This window comes from Cololabis saira, chromosome 14, assembly GCF_033807715.1.
Source record: "Cololabis saira isolate AMF1-May2022 chromosome 14, fColSai1.1, whole genome shotgun sequence".
NCBI lineage: Eukaryota > Metazoa > Chordata > Actinopteri > Beloniformes > Belonidae > Cololabis > Cololabis saira.
In genome coordinates this window covers 47017212-47041390 of record NC_084600.1, presented here as the reverse complement: position 1 = coordinate 47041390, position 24179 = coordinate 47017212, and the positions used below count along the sequence as shown (strand labels likewise).

The following is a 24179-nucleotide window of genomic DNA, read 5'->3' as shown; positions in this document are numbered from 1 at the left end:
AACAACATGTTTTACCTGCATTTTTGAGTCGATGAATCTTTGCTTCGCTAAGACGTTAAAGTTTGCCGTCTCGTTAGCGTCTTCAGCGTCTTAACTCGACTTTCAGCACCAAAATGTTCATCGTTGTTTTGACATAAACATTTGGTTTTTCTTCCTCCGTGTTGAGTTTTCTTTAGTGTTTGTTCCAAATCATTTTTATTTATTCATTTGTTATCTGTGTAGCAGTAGCATCTGTTGGTTTAGCAGAGAGATTAAATAAATTAAATTGTAAAGGCGAAAACAAGCGAAACAGTTCACTCGGTGGACGACACGAGCCGCTTGAAACCCGTGAAGCTTCGTGACAAACGTTGCCGTGGTTATAGGCGGCAGTGACGAACGTTGCTGTGGTTACAGGCGGCAGTGACGAACGTTGCCGTGGTTACATGCGGCAGTGACGAACGTTGCTGTGGTTTGACGCGGCAGTGACAGTGAATGTTGCCGTGGTTACAGTGATGGAGAATCTGTCTGTAACCACGGCAACGTTCATCACTGCCCTCTGGACATTCAGGATTTCTCATTTGTACATTGTTTCTTGATTTAAAGTCATATTTATTTTCATTTTCTGTTGTTTTTCTGTTGTTTTCGTCTCTGCTCAGGCGGCTAAGCTGCAGTGGAGTTTAGATGAGAGAGTAGGAAACTCCAGAGACTCCAGGGTGAGCGGTTTCTGCTAATCTTTCTCCTGCTAACTGTTCAAGAGTCTCAAACTTCTGTCCAACTGATTCTTCTAACCCTTATTTTATTATTATTATTATTATTATTATTATTATTATTATTATTATTATTATTATTATTATTATTATTATTATTATTATTATAAAAGTGTGTGTTGTTGTGAGTGTGTAGATTCTTGGTGTGATCCTTAATCCGACGTGTGTTTAGTTGATCACATTGATGCGTCAGTTTAACACCAAATAAGAACTGATGTGATCTGGAAGCTAAAAGACTATTTAGGCGTAAAGATGTAAATTATTTATGCCTAACGTCTTGTTGCTCTTCAACAGCACCAGGTTTTGGTTTTAGTTCCTGTTTTTCCATCAAACATCCTTGTGTTTGTTTACCGAGGGGAAATGGGAACTTCCTGTCCAGAGTTTAGAGTTTCCTTCACAAACGTACACAAGTCTTAGATTTAACTCGGTGTTACTAATGATCACTAGTTCTGAATTAAACGTAGATGAAAGGATTTTCTACATGCGGCTAAAATATAAAGTGCTTGCTGTTGGATTTAAGTCCAGTTTAATGTTTGCTGGAACTAAACATCTCTTTTGTCTTTGTTGTATTTAAGTTTAGTTTGTTATCTGACCAAATAATCAGTTTATGTATCTAGGAGAGACACTGAGGAACCAGGACTGGACTGTGTTGAAGAAATCGATTTTCCGATTCTAAATCGATTCTCATATTAATTCCTAAAAAATCGATTCGTATGTCTGAAGATTAATTTTTTTTTGATTGATTGTTGTGACTGATGTCTGATTGTTGACTGATGTCTGATTGTTGTTACTGGTGTCTGATTGTTGTGACTGATGTCTGATTGTTGTGACTGATGTCTGATTGTTGACTGATGTCTGATTGTTGTTACTGGTGTCTGATTGTTGTGACTGATGTCTGATTGTTGTGACTGATGTCTGATTGTTGACTGATGTCTGATTGTTGTGACTGATGTCTGATTGTTGTGACTGATGTCTGATTGTTGTGACTGATGTCTGATTGTTTACTGATGTCTGATTGTTGTGACTGATGTCTGATTGTTGTGACTGATGTCTGATTGTTGTGACTGATGTCTGATTGTTTACTGATGTCTGATTGTTGTGACTGATGTCTGATTGTTGACTGATGTCTGATTGTTGTGACTGATGTCTGATTGTTGTGACTGATGTCTGATTGTTGTGACTGATGTCTGATTGTTGACTGATGTCTGATTGTTGTGACTGATGTCTGATTGTTGTGACTGATGTCTGATTGTTGTGACTGATGTCTGATTGTTGTGTCTGATTGTTGTGACTGATGTCTGATTGTTGTGACTGATGTCTGATTGTTGTGACTGATGTCTGATTGTTGTGACTGATGTCTGATTGTTGTGACTGATGTCTGATTGTTGTGTCTGATTGTTGTGACTGATGTCTGATTGTTGTGACTGATGTCTGATTGTTGTGACTGATGTCTGATTGTTGTGACTGATGTCTGATTGTTGTGACTGATGTCTGATTGTTGTGACTGATGTCTGATTGTTGTGACTGATGTCTGATTGTTGACTGATGACTGATTGTTGTGACTGATGTCTGATTGTTGTGACTGATGTCTGATTGTTGACTGATGTCTGATTGTTGTGACTGATGTCTGATTGTTGTGTCTGATGTCTGATTGTTGTGACTGATGTCTGATTGTTGTGTCTGATGTCTGATTGTTGTGACTGATGTCTGATTGTTGTGTCTGATTGTTGTGACTGATGTCTGATTGTTGACTGATGTCTGATTGTTGTGACTGATGTCTGATTGTTGTGACTGATGTCTGATTGTTGACTGATGTCTGATTGTTGACTGATGTCTGATTGTTGACTGATGTCTGATTGTTGACTGATGTCTGATTGTTGTGACTGATGTCTGATTGTTGACTGATGTCTGATTGTTGACTGATGTCTGATTGTTGACTGATGTCTGATTGTTGCGACTGATGTCTGATTGTTGTGACTGATGTCTGATTGTTGTGACTGATGTCTGATTGTTGACTGATGTCTGATTGTTGTGACTGATGTCTGATTGTTGACTGATGTCTGATTGTTGACTGATGACTGATTGTTGTGACTGATGTCTGATTGTTGACTGATGTCTGATTGTTGCCACTGATGTCTGATTGTTGACTGATGTCTGATTGTTGTGTCTGATTGTTGTGACTGATGTCTGATTGTTGTGTCTGATTGTTGTGACTGATGTCTGATTGTTGTGACTGATGTCTGATTGTTGTGACTGATGTCTGATTGTTGTGACTGATGTCTGATTGTTGTGACTGATGTCTGATTGTTGACTGATGTCTGATTGTTGTGACTGATGTCTGATTGTTGACTGATGTCTGATTGTTGTGTCTGATTGTTGTGACTGATGTCTGATTGTTGACTGATGTCTGATTGTTGTGACTGATGTCTGATTGTTGTGACTGATGTCTGATTGTTGACTGATGTCTGATTGTTGACTGATGTCTGATTGTTGACTGATGTCTGATTGTTGACTGATGTCTGATTGTTGTGACTGATGTCTGATTGTTGTGTCTGATGTCTGATTGTTGTGACTGATGTCTGATTGTTGTGTCTGATTGTTGTGACTGATGTCTGATTGTTGTGACTGATGTCTGATTGTTGTGTCTGATTGTTGTGACTGATGTCTGATTGTTGTGACTGATGTCTGATTGTTGTGACTGATGTCTGATTGTTGTGACTGATGTCTGATTGTTGTGACTGATGTCTGATTGTTGTGTCTGATTGTTGTGACTGATGTCTGATTGTTGTGACTGATGTCTGATTGTTGTGACTGATGTCTGATTGTTGACTGATGTCTGATTGTTGTGACTGATGTCTGATTGTTGTGTCTGATGTCTGATTGTTGTGACTGATGTCTGATTGTTGTGTCTGATGTCTGATTGTTGTGACTGATGTCTGATTGTTGTGTCTGATTGTTGTGACTGATGTCTGATTGTTGACTGATGTCTGATTGTTGTGACTGATGTCTGATTGTTGACTGATGTCTGATTGTTGTGACTGATGTCTGATTGTTGACTGATGTCTGATTGTTGACTGATGTCTGATTGTTGTGACTGATGTCTGATTGTTGACTGATGTCTGATTGTTGACTGATGTCTGATTGTTGTGACTGATGTCTGATTGTTGTGACTGATGTCTGATTGTTGTGTCTGATGTCTGATTGTTGTGACTGATGTCTGATTGTTGTGTCTGATTGTTGTGACTGATGTCTGATTGTTGACTGATGTCTGATTGTTGTGACTGATGTCTGATTGTTGTGACTGATGTCTGATTGTTGACTGATGTCTGATTGTTGTGACTGATGTCTGATTGTTGTGACTGATGTCTGATTGTTGTGACTGATGTCTGATTGTTGTGACTGATGTCTGATTGTTGTGACTGATGTCTGATTGTTGTGACTGATGTCTGATTGTTGACTGATGACTGATTGTTGTGACTGATGTCTGATTGTTGTGACTGATGTCTGATTGTTGACTGATGTCTGATTGTTGTGACTGATGTCTGATTGTTGTGTCTGATGTCTGATTGTTGTGACTGATGTCTGATTGTTGTGTCTGATGTCTGATTGTTGTGACTGATGTCTGATTGTTGACTGATGTCTGATTGTTGTGACTGATGTCTGATTGTTGACTGATGTCTGATTGTTGTGACTGATGTCTGATTGTTGTGACTGATGTCTGATTGTTGTGACTGATGTCTGATTGTTGTGACTGATGTCTGATTGTTGTGACTGATGTCTGATTGTTGTGACTGATGTCTGATTGTTGTGTCTGATTGTTGTGACTGATGTCTGATTGTTGTGACTGATGTCTGATTGTTGTGACTGATGTCTGATTGTTGTGACTGATGTCTGATTGTTGTGACTGATGTCTGATTGTTGTGACTGATGTCTGATTGTTGTGACTGATGTCTGATTGTTGACTGATGACTGATTGTTGTGACTGATGTCTGATTGTTGTGACTGATGTCTGATTGTTGTGACTGATGTCTGATTGTTGTGACTGATGTCTGATTGTTGTGTCTGATGTCTGATTGTTGTGACTGATGTCTGATTGTTGACTGATGTCTGATTGTTGTGACTGATGTCTGATTGTTGACTGATGTCTGATTGTTGTGACTGATGTCTGATTGTTGTGACTGATGTCTGATTGTTGTGACTGATGTCTGATTGTTGACTGATGTCTGATTGTTGACTGATGTCTGATTGTTGACTGATGTCTGATTGTTGACTGATGTCTGATTGTTGTGACTGATGTCTGATTGTTGACTGATGTCTGATTGTTGACTGATGTCTGATTGTTGACTGATGTCTGATTGTTGACTGATGTCTGATTGTTGCGACTGATGTCTGATTGTTGTGACTGATGTCTGATTGTTGTGACTGATGTCTGATTGTTGACTGATGTCTGATTGTTGTGACTGATGTCTGATTGTTGTGACTGATGTCTGATTGTTGACTGATGACTGATTGTTGTGACTGATGTCTGATTGTTGTGACTGATGTCTGATTGTTGACTGATGTCTGATTGTTGTGACTGATGTCTGATTGTTGACTGATGTCTGATTGTTGTGACTGATGTCTGATTGTTGACTGATGTCTGATTGTTGTTACTGATGTCTGATTGTTGCCACTGATGTCTGATTGTTGTGACTGATGTCTGATTGTTGTGACTGATGTCTGATTGTTGTCTGATGTCTGATTGTTGACTGATGTCTGATTGTTGTTACTGATGTCTGATTGTTGACTGATGTCTGATTGTTGACTGATGTCTGATTGTTGTTACTGATGTCTGATTGTTGTGACTGATGTCTGATTGTTGACTGATGTCTGATTGTTGACTGATGTCTGATTGTTGACTGATGTCTGATTGTTGTTACTGATGTCTGATTGTTGTGACTGATGTCTGATTGTTGTGACTGATGTCTGATTGTTGTGACTGATGTCTGATTGTTGTGACTGATGTCTGATTGTTGTGACTGATGTCTGATTGTTGACTGATGTCTGATTGTTGACTGATGTCTGATTGTTGACTGATGTCTGATTGTTGCGACTGATGTCTGATTGTTGTGACTGATGTCTGATTGTTGTGACTGATGTCTGATTGTTGACTGATGTCTGATTGTTGTGACTGATGTCTGATTGTTGACTGATGTCTGATTGTTGACTGATGACTGATTGTTGTGACTGATGTCTGATTGTTGACTGATGTCTGATTGTTGCCACTGATGTCTGATTGTTGACTGATGTCTGATTGTTGTGTCTGATTGTTGTGACTGATGTCTGATTGTTGTGTCTGATTGTTGTGACTGATGTCTGATTGTTGTGACTGATGTCTGATTGTTGTGACTGATGTCTGATTGTTGTGACTGATGTCTGATTGTTGTGACTGATGTCTGATTGTTGACTGATGTCTGATTGTTGTGACTGATGTCTGATTGTTGACTGATGTCTGATTGTTGTGTCTGATTGTTGTGACTGATGTCTGATTGTTGACTGATGTCTGATTGTTGTGACTGATGTCTGATTGTTGTGACTGATGTCTGATTGTTGACTGATGTCTGATTGTTGACTGATGTCTGATTGTTGACTGATGTCTGATTGTTGACTGATGTCTGATTGTTGTGACTGATGTCTGATTGTTGTGTCTGATGTCTGATTGTTGTGACTGATGTCTGATTGTTGTGTCTGATTGTTGTGACTGATGTCTGATTGTTGTGACTGATGTCTGATTGTTGTGTCTGATTGTTGTGACTGATGTCTGATTGTTGTGACTGATGTCTGATTGTTGTGACTGATGTCTGATTGTTGTGACTGATGTCTGATTGTTGTGACTGATGTCTGATTGTTGTGTCTGATTGTTGTGACTGATGTCTGATTGTTGTGACTGATGTCTGATTGTTGTGACTGATGTCTGATTGTTGACTGATGTCTGATTGTTGTGACTGATGTCTGATTGTTGTGTCTGATGTCTGATTGTTGTGACTGATGTCTGATTGTTGTGTCTGATGTCTGATTGTTGTGACTGATGTCTGATTGTTGTGTCTGATTGTTGTGACTGATGTCTGATTGTTGACTGATGTCTGATTGTTGTGACTGATGTCTGATTGTTGACTGATGTCTGATTGTTGTGACTGATGTCTGATTGTTGACTGATGTCTGATTGTTGACTGATGTCTGATTGTTGTGACTGATGTCTGATTGTTGACTGATGTCTGATTGTTGACTGATGTCTGATTGTTGTGACTGATGTCTGATTGTTGTGACTGATGTCTGATTGTTGTGTCTGATGTCTGATTGTTGTGACTGATGTCTGATTGTTGTGTCTGATTGTTGTGACTGATGTCTGATTGTTGACTGATGTCTGATTGTTGTGACTGATGTCTGATTGTTGTGACTGATGTCTGATTGTTGACTGATGTCTGATTGTTGTGACTGATGTCTGATTGTTGTGACTGATGTCTGATTGTTGTGACTGATGTCTGATTGTTGTGACTGATGTCTGATTGTTGTGACTGATGTCTGATTGTTGTGACTGATGTCTGATTGTTGACTGATGACTGATTGTTGTGACTGATGTCTGATTGTTGTGACTGATGTCTGATTGTTGACTGATGTCTGATTGTTGTGACTGATGTCTGATTGTTGTGTCTGATGTCTGATTGTTGTGACTGATGTCTGATTGTTGTGTCTGATGTCTGATTGTTGTGACTGATGTCTGATTGTTGACTGATGTCTGATTGTTGTGACTGATGTCTGATTGTTGACTGATGTCTGATTGTTGTGACTGATGTCTGATTGTTGTGACTGATGTCTGATTGTTGTGACTGATGTCTGATTGTTGTGACTGATGTCTGATTGTTGTGACTGATGTCTGATTGTTGTGACTGATGTCTGATTGTTGTGTCTGATTGTTGTGACTGATGTCTGATTGTTGTGACTGATGTCTGATTGTTGTGACTGATGTCTGATTGTTGTGACTGATGTCTGATTGTTGTGACTGATGTCTGATTGTTGTGACTGATGTCTGATTGTTGTGACTGATGTCTGATTGTTGACTGATGACTGATTGTTGTGACTGATGTCTGATTGTTGTGACTGATGTCTGATTGTTGTGACTGATGTCTGATTGTTGTGACTGATGTCTGATTGTTGTGTCTGATGTCTGATTGTTGTGACTGATGTCTGATTGTTGACTGATGTCTGATTGTTGTGACTGATGTCTGATTGTTGACTGATGTCTGATTGTTGTGACTGATGTCTGATTGTTGTGACTGATGTCTGATTGTTGTGACTGATGTCTGATTGTTGACTGATGTCTGATTGTTGACTGATGTCTGATTGTTGACTGATGTCTGATTGTTGACTGATGTCTGATTGTTGTGACTGATGTCTGATTGTTGACTGATGTCTGATTGTTGACTGATGTCTGATTGTTGACTGATGTCTGATTGTTGACTGATGTCTGATTGTTGCGACTGATGTCTGATTGTTGTGACTGATGTCTGATTGTTGTGACTGATGTCTGATTGTTGACTGATGTCTGATTGTTGTGACTGATGTCTGATTGTTGTGACTGATGTCTGATTGTTGACTGATGACTGATTGTTGTGACTGATGTCTGATTGTTGTGACTGATGTCTGATTGTTGACTGATGTCTGATTGTTGTGACTGATGTCTGATTGTTGACTGATGTCTGATTGTTGTGACTGATGTCTGATTGTTGACTGATGTCTGATTGTTGTTACTGATGTCTGATTGTTGCCACTGATGTCTGATTGTTGTGACTGATGTCTGATTGTTGTGACTGATGTCTGATTGTTGTCTGATGTCTGATTGTTGACTGATGTCTGATTGTTGTTACTGATGTCTGATTGTTGACTGATGTCTGATTGTTGACTGATGTCTGATTGTTGTTACTGATGTCTGATTGTTGTGACTGATGTCTGATTGTTGACTGATGTCTGATTGTTGACTGATGTCTGATTGTTGACTGATGTCTGATTGTTGTTACTGATGTCTGATTGTTGTGACTGATGTCTGATTGTTGTGACTGATGTCTGATTGTTGTGACTGATGTCTGATTGTTGTGACTGATGTCTGATTGTTGTGACTGATGTCTGATTGTTGACTGATGTCTGATTGTTGACTGATGTCTGATTGTTGACTGATGTCTGATTGTTGTTACTGATGTCTGATTGTTGTGACTGATGTCTGATTGTTGACTGATGTCTGATTGTTGACTGATGTCTGATTGTTGACTGATGTCTGATTGTTGTGACTGATGTCTGATTGTTGTGACTGATGTCTGATTGTTGTGACTGATGTCTGATTGTTGTGACTGATGTCTGATTGTTGACTGATGTCTGATTGTTGACTGATGTCTGATTGTTGACTGATGTCTGATTGTTGTTACTGATGTCTGATTGTTGTGACTGATGTCTGATTGTTGTGACTGATGTCTGATTGTTGTGACTGATGTCTGATTGTTGTGACTGATGTCTGATTGTTGACTGATGTCTGATTGTTGACTGATGTCTGATTGTTGACTGATGTCTGATTGTTGTTACTGATGTCTGATTGTTGTGACTGATGTCTGATTGTTGTGACTGATGTCTGATTGTTGTTACTGATGTCTGATTGTTGTGACTGATTGTTGTGACTGATGTCTGATTGTTGTTACTGATGTCTGATTGTTGACTGATGTCTGATTGTTGTGACTGATGTCTGATTGTTGTGACTGATGTCTGATTGTTGTTACTGATGTCTGATTGTTGACTGATGTCTGATTGTTGACTGATGTCTGATTGTTGACTGATGTCTGATTGTTGTGACTGATGTCTGATTGTTGACTGATGTCTGATTGTTGACTGATGTCTGATTGTTGACTGATGTCTGATTGTTGACTGATGTCTGATTGTTGTGACTGATGTCTGATTGTTGTGTCTGATGTCTGATTGTTGTGTCTGATGTCTGATTGTTGTGTCTGATTGTTGTGACTGATGTCTGATTGTTGACTGATTTCTGATTGTTGACTGATGACTGATTGTTGTGACTGATGTCTGATTGTTGTGACTGATGTCTGATTGTTGTGTCTGATGTCTGATTGTTGTGTCTGATGTCTGATTGTTGTGTCTGATTGTTGTGACTGATGTCTGATTGTTGACTGATGTCTGATTGTTGTGTCTGATGTCTGATTGTTGTGACTGATATCTGATTGTTGTGACTGGTGTCTGATTGTTGTGACTGATGACTGATTGTTGTGACTGATTGTTGTGTCTGATGTCTGATTGTTGTGACTGATGTCTGATTGTTGTGTCTGATGTCTGATTGTTGTGACTGGTGTCTGATTGTTGTGACTGATGTCTGATTGTTGTGACTGATGTCTGATTGTTGTGACTGATGTCTGATTGTTGTGACTGATGTCTGATTGTTTTGTCTGATTGTTGTGACTGATGTCTGATTGTTGACTGATGTCTGATTGTTGACTGATGTCTGATTGTTGACTGATGTCTGATTGTTGTGACTGATGTCTGATTGTTGTGACTGATGTCTGATTGTTGTGACTGATGTCTGATTGTTGTGACTGATGTCTGATTGTTGTGACTGATGTCTGATTGTTGTCTGATGTCTGATTGTTGTGACTGATGTCTGATTGTTGTCTGATGTCTGATTGTTGTGACTGATGTCTGATTGTTGTTACTGATGTCTGATTGTTGCCACTGATGTCTGATTGTTGACTGATGTCTGATTGTTGACTGATTGTTGTGACTGATGTCTGATTGTTGTCTGATTGTTGTGACTGATGTCTGATTGTTGACTGATGTCTGATTGTTGTTACTGATGTCTGATTGTTGTGACTGATGTCTGATTGTTGTGACTGATGTCTGATTGTTGTGACTGATGTCTGATTGTTGTGACTGATGTCTGATTGTTGACTGATGTCTGATTGTTGACTGATGTCTGATTGTTGACTGATGTCTGATTGTTGTTACTGATGTCTGATTGTTGTGACTGATGTCTGATTGTTGTGACTGATGTCTGATTGTTGTTACTGATGTCTGATTGTTGTGACTGATTGTTGTGACTGATGTCTGATTGTTGTTACTGATGTCTGATTGTTGACTGATGTCTGATTGTTGTGACTGATGTCTGATTGTTGTGACTGATGTCTGATTGTTGTTACTGATGTCTGATTGTTGACTGATGTCTGATTGTTGACTGATGTCTGATTGTTGACTGATGTCTGATTGTTGTGACTGATGTCTGATTGTTGACTGATGTCTGATTGTTGACTGATGTCTGATTGTTGACTGATGTCTGATTGTTGACTGATGTCTGATTGTTGTGACTGATGTCTGATTGTTGTGTCTGATGTCTGATTGTTGTGTCTGATGTCTGATTGTTGTGTCTGATTGTTGTGACTGATGTCTGATTGTTGACTGATTTCTGATTGTTGACTGATGACTGATTGTTGTGACTGATGTCTGATTGTTGTGACTGATGTCTGATTGTTGTGTCTGATGTCTGATTGTTGTGTCTGATGTCTGATTGTTGTGTCTGATTGTTGTGACTGATGTCTGATTGTTGACTGATGTCTGATTGTTGTGTCTGATGTCTGATTGTTGTGACTGATATCTGATTGTTGTGACTGGTGTCTGATTGTTGTGACTGATGTCTGATTGTTGTGACTGATGACTGATTGTTGTGACTGATTGTTGTGTCTGATGTCTGATTGTTGTGACTGGTGTCTGATTGTTGTGACTGATGTCTGATTGTTGTGACTGATGTCTGATTGTTGTGACTGATGTCTGATTGTTGTGACTGATGTCTGATTGTTTTGTCTGATTGTTGTGACTGATGTCTGATTGTTGACTGATGTCTGATTGTTGACTGATGTCTGATTGTTGACTGATGTCTGATTGTTGTGACTGATGTCTGATTGTTGTGACTGATGTCTGATTGTTGTGACTGATGTCTGATTGTTGTGACTGATGTCTGATTGTTGTGACTGATGTCTGATTGTTGTCTGATGTCTGATTGTTGTGACTGATGTCTGATTGTTGTCTGATGTCTGATTGTTGTGACTGATGTCTGATTGTTGTTACTGATGTCTGATTGTTGCCACTGATGTCTGATTGTTGACTGATGTCTGATTGTTGACTGATTGTTGTGACTGATGTCTGATTGTTGTCTGATTGTTGTGACTGATGTCTGATTGTTGTCTGATGTCTGATTGTTGTGACTGATGTCTGATTGTTGTGACTGACTGATGTCTGATTGTTGTTACTGATGTCTGATTGTTGTCTGATTGTTGTGACTGATGTCTGATTGTTGTGACTGATGTCTGATTGTTGTCTGATTGTTGTGACTGATGTCTGATTGTTGTCTGATGTCTGATTGTTGTGACTGATGTCTGATTGTTGTGACTGACTGATGTCTGATTGTTGTTACTGATGTCTGATTGTTGCCACTGATGTCTGATTGTTGTGACTGATGTCTGATTGTTGTGACTGATGTCTGATTGTTGTGACTGATGTCTGATTGTTGACTGATGTCTGATTGTTGTCTGATGTCTGATTGTTGTGACTGATGTCTGATTGTTGTGACTGGTGTCTGATTGTTGTGACTGATGTCTGATTGTTGTGACTGATGTCTGATTGTTGCCACTGATGTCTGATTGTTGTGACTGGTGTCTGATTGTTGTGACTGATGTCTGATTGTTGTGACTGATGTCTGATTGTTGTGACTGATGTCTGATTGTTGTGACTGATGTCTGATTGTTGTGACTGATGTCTGATTGTTGTGACTGATGTCTGATTGTTGACTGATGTCTGATTGTTGACTGATGTCTGATTGTTGCAGGATCTGCAGCAGGTGATGGTTTCTGGTCCGAACCTCAACGACAGCAGCGTCGTCTCCGGGGGTTACGGGGGAGTGGAGGGAATCATCAGCACCGGCTCCATCGCAGGTAGAACATTCATATTCCTTCTGCAAAATCCTTATCTGCAAAACTACAGCCATGATTCAGGCATCACTTCCAGAGCCGTTGAGGCTTTTACTACTCTGATTACTTTTACTACTCAGATTATCTTTATTACTTTATTACATAATCTAACATCCTGGCTGGCTCGCCCGTTTATTTAGCTAATGTTCCTCCCACTCACGGCTGCTGCAGAACCTGCTGAACCAATCACAGCGCGCTGGGGGCGGGGCTTAATGTGATGACTCAGCATCCTGAGCTGAACCAATCACAGCGCGCTGGGGGCGGGGCTTAGTGTGATGACTCAGCATCCTGAGCTGAACCAATCACAGTGAGGGGGCGGGGCTTAATGTGATGACTCAGCATCCTAACGCAGCGTTCAGAGTAGCCAGGACTGGCTTAGGTCACATGACCTGGGGCAGTTTATGGAACCCATGGCAGCACGTTTACATCTTTTATTTATTTATTTAGAATAGGGACAGCGCATATTAATAAATATTTAAGTAAGTACATACATGAATGTAGTAGGGCTGGGACGATACGGTAACTCATGATTCAATACTGTGGCCCACAATAACGATAATATCCTGATACACCATATCTACCATATTCAATATATTGTAAGAAATTTCATCAACGATATATCACGATATATGAGACTGAAAAAGAAAAAATACCCATTAAAAGGAAAACGTCTGTAGTTATGCATTTATTCAATGCCAAAACTTCATACAATGTACAAAGAAAGTGCTTCTGTATAAACTTCACTGCTGCTAGGCTGGTAAATGTAAACACTGAACAGTTGGAATAATTAAAGTGCATGAACAAAAGTGCGGAGACAACCGCCTAAATCCTTTATGTGTGTTGTAATAAAATATCCATATTGGCTGTCAGTTTATTGATTATTTATTATTAGAGAGCGCAACAATATATTGCAATATGGATTTCTTTCCCCACCCCTAGTTCCCCCTGAACCCGGACCTGAGAGGGAAACCTTCATGGAAATGTCAGACAGGATCATGTCTTAATTAAAATAAACCTGCATGTTTCCTGCTCTCGTCCTCAGGCCCGGCGGTGAACTACAACCCCGACTTTAACAAACGGATCCCGGTTACAGGATTAGGTGCTCAGACTCGTTTCTACTTTAATAATAAAAGAGCTTCCTTCCAAAACCTGACGAGCTTCATTTCTGACGCTGTCGAGGATCACGAGCATAAGATCCTGCAGACGCTTTGATCACATGACGGACGTCTGGTTTTGGAAAGTCGCTCTTTTTTGGTTCTTTTTTTAGAGGGTGGCAGCTTCTCTTTCTCTCTTTTCATCCCTTTCTTTCTTCAGGGGGAGAAACGCAGCAACTGTTTTTTTCTAGCGGCTCCTTTCTCTGTCTGGGCTAGCTGGGGTTAGCGTTAGCTCTCTGGTGGTGCAGCACCTGGTGTTGGATCTGTCCTCCGGGGTCTAGTCTGAGGTTGGGGTTCCTGGTTTCTTATTGGTCGTTGGTTCCTCTCCCCCTCAGGTCCCAGCATGCACCACAGCGGCAGCAGCTCGTCGGTGACGTCGGAGCAGCCGAGCCGCGGCGTCGCCGTGGAGAAGCTGGAGACGGTGAAGCAGTGGGGCCTCAACACCTACAAGGTACCGGGGGGAAAAAAACGCTAATGCTGGTGTCCCGGGTCCGGGTCCGAGTCTCTGAGGACAGCCGTCGCTTAGCAACGATCAGAGAGACGTGGCTTAGTAACGGGGAGAGAGAGGCGTCGCTTAGCAACACCTCTCTCTCCTCGTTACTAAGCAACGTCTCTCTCCTCCCGTTGCTAAGCGACGCCTCTCTCTCCTCTCGTTGCTAAGCGACGCCCCTCTCCTCCCGTTGCTAAGCGACCTCTTTCTCCTGGTTGCTAAGCAACACCCCTCTCTCTCCTCCCGTTGCTAAGCGACCTCTCTCTCCTCGTTGCTAAGTAACGTCTCTCCTCCCGTTGCTAAGCAACGCCTCTCTCCTCCCGTTGCTAAGCGACGCCTCTCTCTCCTCCCGTTGCTAAGCGACCTCTCTCTCCTCTCGTTGCTTAGCGACGCCCCTCTCCTCCCGTTGCTAAGCGACCTCTTTCTCCTGGTTGCTAAGCAACACCCCTCTCTCTCCTCCCGTTGCTAAGCGACCTCTCTCTCCTCGTTGCTAAGTAACGTCTCTCCTCCCGTTGCTAAGCAACGCCTCTCTCCTCCCGTTGCTAAGCGACGCCTCTCTCTCCTCCCGTTGCTAAGCGACCTCTCTCTCCTCTCGTTGCTTAGCGACGCCCCTCTCCTCCCGTTGCTAAGCGACCTCTTTCTCCTGGTTGCTAAGCAACACCTCTCTCCTCGTTGCTAAGCGACGTCTCTCTCTCCTGGTTGCTAAGCAACACCCCTCTCTCTCCTCCCGTTGCTAAGCGACCTCTCCTCCCTCTCCCAGTGTACGAAGCAGCTGCTGTCGGAGCGTTTCGGCGGCGGTTCTCGCACCGTGGACCCGGAGCTGGAGTCCCAGATCCAGGCCCTGCGGGACACCAAGAGGAAGTACGAGAACCTGCTGCGGCTAGCGCGGGCGCTAACCAACCACTTCTACAACCTGGTGCAGACGCAGCACAACCTGGGAGACGCCTTCGCCGAGCTCAGCCAGAAGTCGCCGGAGCTGCGGGTGAGGCCCGCCGTGCACGCCGCAGGCTAACGCGCCCGCCCCAGGCTAACACTCCCCAGGCTATCGCTAACGCTCCCGTCTCCCCGCAGGACGAGTTCGGCGTCAACGCGGAGACGCAGAAGCTTCTCTGCAGGAACGGAGAGACGCTGCTGGGAGACGTCAACTACTTCCTGTCCAGCGTCAACACGCTAGTCAACAAAACCATGGAGGACACGCTAGCTACAATCAGGAGCTACGAGAACGCTAGGTGAGGCTAACGCTAGGTGAGGCTAACGCTAGGATGTACGAGAACGCTATGACTTTTTGTGTTGAACTTCCCATTTTTCCCAAAGTTATTCCCAAAAAAACCCATTCAAAGTGGATGAGAAAAGGTAAAAAAAAGCCAAAACCCTAACCTTTTTTCTGAGTCACCTAGCTTTCTCATACCTGCACGTAGAAATGTGATTCCAACTTCAAAATCAAACGGAGGAAAACTTCTCTTCTCTCCAAAACACCAAACAGTTTTTTCCTAAGATGTAAACTTTTCAAGATATGAGCACTCAAGCGAGGACTGGAAATCACTTTATCGTCAAATCTAGGATGTCGGTTGGTAGAGTGAGAGAAACAGCAAAAAATAACCCACATTTTTATTTGTAACTCGAGCTCACGGCCAAACCGGAAAAAGGAGACACGTAATTTTTGGTCAGAATGTAGACATAGGTGTTGGGATTCATAAAATGTGACTTTGACAGGCGGGGTATGCACAACATTTAAACGGGGGGGGTTAGAGCGGCGCCAATACCTGTCTCAGTCCCCATTCACAATAACAAACGTTTTCTTCAAAAGAATCTCACTCTGTCTTTGCACTGAGCTTACTCACTCATTTTAAGGAATATCTGAATAAAATTAAGATTGTCAGAATCTGCCGGGTTCTGTGTCTCTCACAGTGTTTTTGTTTTTTGGCTATGAGCTACGGTTTGATCACAAATCGGAGTGATTTGAGACCTTGTCAGAAGCCAAAATCTGGGTTTTTCTCACTAACTAACGACCGCCAGGATGTACGAGAACGCTAGGGGAGGCTAATGCTAGGTGAGGCTAACGCTAGGTGAGGATAATGATGATAATAACAATAATAAATTAATAACAAAATAATAATGAAAACAAGAATAAAAAATGATAATAATAAGAATAATAACAATAATTAAAGCTGCACGCAGCAATGAACGGGCCCTCGCACTCACGGCCACCGCCCCCCATAAGCATATCAGAAATGACACCACCCACGACTTCCTATGTCAAACCATTCAAAAGTTACGGCAGAAAATCGGGACAACCAATCAGAAGAAGGGGCGGGGCTAATTCAGGCCAATGAAGGTCAAGGACTCCATACAGAATCTTATGACACCACCCACGACTCTTTATGTCAAACCATTGCAAAGTTATAGCAGAAAATCGGGACAACCAATCAGAAGAAGGGGCGGGGCTAATTAAAGCCAACGAAGCTTAAGGACTCATTACAGAGTCCCATGACACCACCCACAACTCTCTATGTCAAACCATTCAAAAGTTATGGCAGATAAAAGTATTCTAGGGGGCGCTGTTGAGCCGTTAGGCCACGCCCATTAATGCAAACCATGAAATATCAAATTTATCACCAAGTCTGGCTTGCATGCAAAATTTGGTGACTTTTGGAGAACTATCAAATATGGACCAATCACATGAAGGGGGGGCGCGCCTTTTGGCGTCTAGCGTCGCCACGGTAACACTTTTGAAAGAGAAAAGTAATGCGTGGTGTCGCAGGATGTAGACGCACATTTTGATGTATAACACACCTGGGTGCACGTTACGGTTCGGGCTGAATTAACTGCCGAAGGAATGGCATAAATTTCGCCAAAATGACACAATTTATTCAAAATGGCCGACATCCTGTTCGGTTTCGGCCATGGCTCCAAGAGACTTTTCTTTAAGTTGTGCCATGATACAGGGGTGTAGCGATTTTCGTGCATGTACGTCAAACCGTATTGTGGGGCTTGAGGCACAAAGTTTTCCGGGGGGCGCTGTTGAGCCATTTTGCCACGCCCATTAATGCAAACCATGAAATATCAAATTTATCGCCAGGCCTGGCTTGCATGCCAAATTTGGTGCCTTTTGGGGAACTATCAAATATGGACCAATCAGATGAAGGGGGGGTGCGCTTGTTGGCGTCTAGCGTCGCCACGGTAACACTTTTCAAAGAGAAAAGTAATGCGTGTAGTCGCAGGATGGAGACGCACATTTTGATGTATAACACATCTGGGTTCACGATACAGTTCGGGCTGAATTAACTCTCGAAGGAATGGCATATATTGCTCCAAAATTACGCGATTAATTCAGAATGTTCAAAATGGCCGACTTCCTGTTCGGTTTCGGCCATGGCGCCAAGAGACTTTTCTTTTAGTTGCGACATGATACAGGTGTGTACCGATTTTCGTTCAGGTACGTCAAACCGTATTATGGGGCTTGAGGCGCAAAGTTTTTTCTGTCTGAAGCAACGAGATGAAGGGTGGGCGCGCTTTTTGGCGTCTAGCGTCGCCACGGTAACGCTTTTGAAAGAGAAAAGTAATGCGTGTGGTCGCAGGAGGGAGACGCACATTTGGATGTATAACACACTTGGGGGCACGTTACGGTTCGGGCTGAATTAACTTTCGAAGGAATGGCATAAATTTCACCAAAATGACACGACTAATTCAAAATGGCCGACTTCCTGTTTAGTTTCGGGCATGACGCCAAGAGACTTTTCTTTCAGTTGCGCCATGATACAGGTGTGTACCGAATTTCGTGCATGTACGTCAAACCGTATCGTGGGGCTTGAGGCACAAAGTTTTCTAGGTGGCGCTGTTGAGCCATTTTGCCACGCCCATTAATGCAAACCATTAAATATCAAATTTTTCGCCAGGCCTGACTTGGGTGCAAAATTTGGTGACTTTTTGGGCATGTTAAGGGGGGCAAAAAGGCCATCACTTTGTCAGGAAAAAAAAAATAATAATAATAATAATAATTAAAGCTGCAAGCAGCAATGAACGGGCCCTCGCACTCACGGCCACCGCCCCCCATAAGTATCAGAAATGACACCACCCACGACTTCCTACGTCAAACCATTGAAAAGTTATAGCAGAAAAAAGGGACAACCAATCAGAAGAAGGGGCGGGGCTAATTAAGGCCAACGAAGCTTAAGGACTCATTACAGAGTCCCATGACACCACCCACGACTTCCTATGTCAAACCATTCAAAAGATATAGCAGAAAAAAGGGACAACCAATCAGAAGAAGGGGCGGGGCTAATTTTTAGCCAATGAAGGTCAAGGGCTCCATAAAGAATCCCATGACACCACCCACGACTCTCTATGTCAAACCATTCCAAAGTTATAGCAGAAAATCGGGACAACCAATCAGAAGAAGGGGCGGGGCTAATTAAGGCCAACGAAGCTTGAGGACTCATTACAGAGTCCCATGACACCACCCACGACTTCCTATGTCAAACAATTAAAATGTTATAGCAGAAAAAAGGGACAACCAATGACAAGAAGGGGCGGGGCTAATTCAGGCCAATGAAGGTCAAGGACTCCATACAGAATCTTATGACACCACCCAGGACTCTCTATGTCAAACCATTCCAAAGTTATAGCAGAAAATCGGGACAGCCAATCAGAAGAAGGGGCGGGGCTAATTAAGGCCAACGAAGCTTAAGAACTCATTACAGAGTCCCATGATACCACCCACGACTCTCTATGTTAAACCATTCCAAAGTTATTGCGTCGTCGCAAGATGGAGACGTACATTTTGATGTTAAAAAAAACACACAAATTGCTGACAATAAACTTTGCATTGTGCTGGGATCGAACCCGCGATCTCTCACACGAAAGACAGCGACGTTACCCCTAAGCCACGAATCAGCTTGGCCTGAGAAGGCCAAGAAGGGGCGGGGCTAATTAAGGCCAACGAAGCTCAAGGACTCTTTACAGAGTCCCATGACACCACCCACGACTCTCTATGTTAAACCATTCCAAAGTTATAGCAGAAAATCGGGACAACCAATCAGAAGAAGGGGCGGGGCTAATTAAGGCCAACGAAGCTTAAGGACTCATTACAGAGTCCCATGACACCACCCACAACTCTCTATGTCAAACCATTCAAAAGTTATGGCAGAGAAAGTTTTCTAGGGGGCGCTGTTGAGCCGTTAGGCCACGCCCATTAATGCAAACCATGAAATATCACATTTATCGCCAAGTCTGGCTTCCATGCAAAATTTGGTGACTTTTGGAGAACTATCAAATATGGACCAATCACATGAAGGGGGGGCGCGCCTTTTGGCGTCTAGCGTCGCCACGGTAACACTTTTGAAAGAGAAAAGTAATGCGTGGTGTCGCAGGATGTAGACGCACATTTTGATGTATAACACACCTGGGTGCACGTTACGGTTCGGGCTGAATTAACTGCCGAAGGAATGGCATAAATTTCGCCAAAATGACACAATTTATTCAAAATGGCCGACGTCCTGTTCGGTTTCGGCCATGGCTCCAAGAGACTTTTCTTTAAGTTGTGCCATGATACAGGTGTGTAGCGATTTTCGTGCATGTACGTCAAACCGTATTGTGGGGCTTGAGGCACAAAGTTTTCCGGGGGGCGCTGTTGAGCCATTTTGCCACGCCCATTAATGCAAACCATGAAATATCAAATTTATCGCCAGGCCTGGCTTGCATGCAAAATTTGGTGCCTTTTGGGGAACTATCAAATATGGACCAATCAGATGAAGGGGGGGTGCGCTTGTTGGCGTCTAGCGTCGCCACGGTAACACTTTTGAAAGAGAAAAGTAATGCGTGTAGTCGCAGGATGGAGACGCACATTTTGATGTATAACACATCTGGGTTCACCATACGGTTCGGGCTGAATTAACTCTCGAAGGAATGGCATATATTGCTCCAAAATTACGCGATTAATTCAGAATGTTCAAAATGGCCGACTTCCTGTTCGGTTTAGGCCATGGCGCCAGGAGACTTTTCTTTTAGTTGCAACATGATACAGGTGTGTACCGATTTCCGTTCATGTACGTCACACCGTATTATGGGGCTTGAGGCACAAAGTTTTTTCTGTCGAACCAATCAGATGAAGGGTGGGCGCGCTTTTTGGCGTCTAGCGTCGCCACGGTAACGCTTTCGAAAGAGAAAAGTAATGCGTGTGGTCGCAGGATGGAGACGCACATTTTGATGTATAACACACCTGGGTGCACGTTACGGTTCGGGCTGAATTAACTTTCGAAGGAATGGCATAAATTGCGCCAAAGTGACACGATTAATTCAAAATGGCCGACTTCCTGTTCGGTTTCGGGCATGACGCAAAGAGACTTTTCTTTAAGTTGTCCCATGATACAGGTGTGTACCGATTTTCGTGCATGTACGTCAAACCGTATCGTGGGGCTTGAGGCACAAAGTTTTCAAGGGGGCGCTGTTGAGCCATTTTGCCACACCCATTAATGCAAACCATTAAATATCAAATTTTTCGCCAGGCCTGACTTGGGTGCAAAATTTGGTGACTTTTTGGGCATGTTAAGGGGGGCAAAAAGGCCATCACTTTGTCAGGAAAATAATAATAATAATAATAATAATAATTAAAGCTGCAAGCAGCAATGAACGGGCCCTCGCACTCACGGCCACCGCCCCCCATAAGTATCAGAAATGACACCACCCACGACTCTCTATGTCAAACCATTCCAAAGTTGTAGCAGAAAATCGGGACAACCAATCAGAAGAAGGGGCGGGGCTAATTAAGGACAACGAAGCTTAAGGACTCATTACAGAGTCCCATGACACCACCCACGACTTCCTATGTCAAACCATTCAAAAGTTATAGCAGAAAAAAGGGACAACCAATCAGAAGAAGGGGCGGGGCTAATTTAAGCCAATGAAGGTCAAGGGCTCCATAAAGAATCTGATGACACCACCCACGACTCTCTATGTCAAACCATTCAAAAGTTATGGCAGAGAAAAGTATTCTAGGGGGCGCTGTTGAGCCGTTAGGCCACGCCCATTAATGCAAGCCATGAAATATCAAATGTATCGCCAAGTCTGGCTTGCATGCAAAATTTGGTGACTTTTGGAGAACTATCAAATATGGACCAATCACATGAAGGGGGGGCGCGCCTTTTGGCGTCTAGCGTCGACACGGTAACACTTTTGAAAGAGAAAAGTAATGCGTGGTGTCGCAGGATGTAGACGCACATTTTGATGTATAACACATCTGGGTTCATGATACGGTTCGGGCCGTATTAATTCTCGAAGGAATGGCATATATTGCTCCAAAATTACGTGATTCATTCAGAATGTTCAAAATGGCCGACTTCCTGTTCGGTTTCGACCATGGTGCCAAGAGACTTTTCTGTAAGTTGCAACATGATACAGGTGTGTACCGACTTTCGTTCATGTACGTCAAACCGTATTATGGGGCTTGAGGCGCAAAGTTTTTTCTGTCTGAACCAATCAGATGAAGGGTGGGTGCGCTTTTTGGCGTCTAGCGTCGCCACGGTAACGCTTTTGAAAGAGAAAAGTAATGCGTGGTGTCGGAGGATGGAGACGCACATTTTGATGTATAACACACCTGGGTGCTCGTTACGGTTCGGGCCGTATTAACTGCCGAAGGAATGGCATAAATTTCGCCAAAATGACACGACTAATTCAAAATGGCCGACATCCTGTTCGGTTTCGGGCATGACGCCAAGAGACTTTTCTTTAAGTTACGTCATGATACAGGCGTGTACCGATTTTCGTGCATGTACGTCAAACCGTATCGTGGGGCTTGAGGCACAAAGTTTTCAAGGGGGCGCTGTTGAGCCATTTTGCCACGCCCATTAATGCAAACCATTAAATATCAAATTTTTCGCCAGGCCTGGCTTGGGTGCAAAATTTGGTGACTTTTTGGGCACGTTTAGGGGGGCAAAAAGGCCCTCCTTTCGTCAGAAAAATAATAAGAATAATAAAAAAAATACAAATTAAAGCTGCAAGCAGCGATGAACGGGCCCTCGCACTCACGGCCACCGCCCCCCATAAGCCTATCAGAAATGACACCACCCACGACTTCCTATGTCAAACCATTCAAAAGTTATGGCAGAGAAAAGTATTCTAGGGGGCGCTGTTGAGCCGTTAGGCCACGCCCATTAATGCAAACCATGAAATATCAAATGTATCGCCAGGCCTGGCTTGCATGCAAAATTTGGTGACTATCAAATATGGACCAATCAGATGAAGGGGGGGGCGCCTTTTGGCGTCTAGCGTCGCCATGGTAACACTTTTGAAAGAGAAAAGTAATGCGTGGTGTCGCAGGATGGAGACGCACATTTTGATGTATAACACTCCTGGGTGCACGTTACGGTTCGGGCCGTATTAATTGCCGAAGGAATGGCATAAATTTAGCCAAAATTACACAATTAATTCAAAATGGCCGACTTCCTGTTCGGTTTCGGCCATGGCTCCAAGAGACTTTTCTTTAAGTTGTGCCATGCTACACGTGTGTAGCGATTTTCGTGCATGTACGTCAAACCGTATGGTGGGGCTTGAGGCACAAAGTTTTCCGGGGGGCGCTGTTCAGCCATTTTGCCACGCCCATTAATGCAAACCATGAAATATCAAATTTATCACCAGGCCTGGCTTGCATGCCAAATTTGGTGCCTTTTGGGGAACTATCAAATATGGACCAATCAGATGAAGGGGGGGCACGCTTGTTGGCGTCTAGCGTCGCCACGGTAACACTTTTGAAAGAGAAAAGTAATGCGCGTAGTCGCAGGATAGAGACGCACATTTTGATGTATAACACATCTGGGTTCATGATACGGTTTGGGCCGTATTAATTCTCGAAGGAATGGCATATATTGCTCCAAAATTACGTGATTCATTCAGAATGTTCAAAATGGCCGACTTCCTGTTCGGTTTCGACCATGGTGCCAAGAGACTTTTCTGTAAGTTGCAACATGATACAGGTGTGTACCGACTTTCGTTCATGTACGTCAAACCGTATTATGGGGCTTGAGGCGCAAAGTTTTTTCTGTCTGAACCAATCAGATGAAGGGTGGGCGCGCTTTTTGGCGTCTAGCGTCGCCACGGTAACGCTTTTGAAAGAGAAAAGTAATGCGTGGTGTCGGAGGATGGAGACGCACATTTTGATGTATAACACACCTGGGTGCTCGTTACGGTTCGGGCCGTATTAACTGCCGAAGGAATGGCATAAATTTCGCCAAAATGACACGACTAATTCAAAATGGCCGACATCCTGTTCGGTTTCGGGCATGACGCCAAGAGACTTTTCTTTAAGTTACGTCATGATACAGGTGTGTACCGATTTTCGTGCATGTACGTCAAACCGTATCGTGGGGCTTGAGGCACAAAGTTTTCAAGGGGGCGCTGTTGAGCCATTTTGCCACGCCCATTAATGCAAACCATTAAATATCAAATTTTTCGCCAGGCCTGGCTTGGGTGCAAAATTTGGTGACTTTTTGGGCACGTTTAGGGGGGCAAAAAGGCCCTCCTTTCGTCAGAAAAATAATAAGAATAATTAAAGCTGCAAGCAGCAATGAACGGGCCCTCGCACTCACGGCCACCGCCCCCCATAAGTATCAGAAATGACACCACCCACGACTTCCTATGTCAAACCATTGAAAAGTTATACCAGAAAATCGGGACAACCAATCAGAAGAAGGGGCGGGGCTAATTAAGGCCAACGAAGCTTAAGGACTCATTACAGAGTCCCATGACACCA

At 43.0% G+C, this 24179-nt stretch overlaps 1 protein-coding gene across 4 annotated transcripts in view; it reads left to right on the top strand.

Moving 5' to 3' along the window:
* Nucleotides 1-24179, top strand: part of LOC133460144 (arfaptin-2-like) — a 48501-nt gene that overhangs the window by 8416 nt on the left and 15906 nt on the right. The window contains exons 3-8 of one of the 4 annotated variants that reach the window (XM_061740700.1): nucleotides 636-692; nucleotides 12652-12757; nucleotides 13836-13892; nucleotides 14283-14398; nucleotides 15198-15419; nucleotides 15509-15666. In XM_061740700.1, coding sequence (XP_061596684.1) covers nucleotides 636-692; nucleotides 12652-12757; nucleotides 13836-13892; nucleotides 14283-14398; nucleotides 15198-15419; nucleotides 15509-15666 — 716 coding nt within the window. The remainder of the gene's footprint in view (nucleotides 1-635; nucleotides 693-12651; nucleotides 12758-13835; nucleotides 13893-14282; nucleotides 14399-15197; nucleotides 15420-15508; nucleotides 15667-24179) is intronic. The other 3 variants (XM_061740702.1, XM_061740701.1, XM_061740703.1) reach the window with 3 other exon arrangements.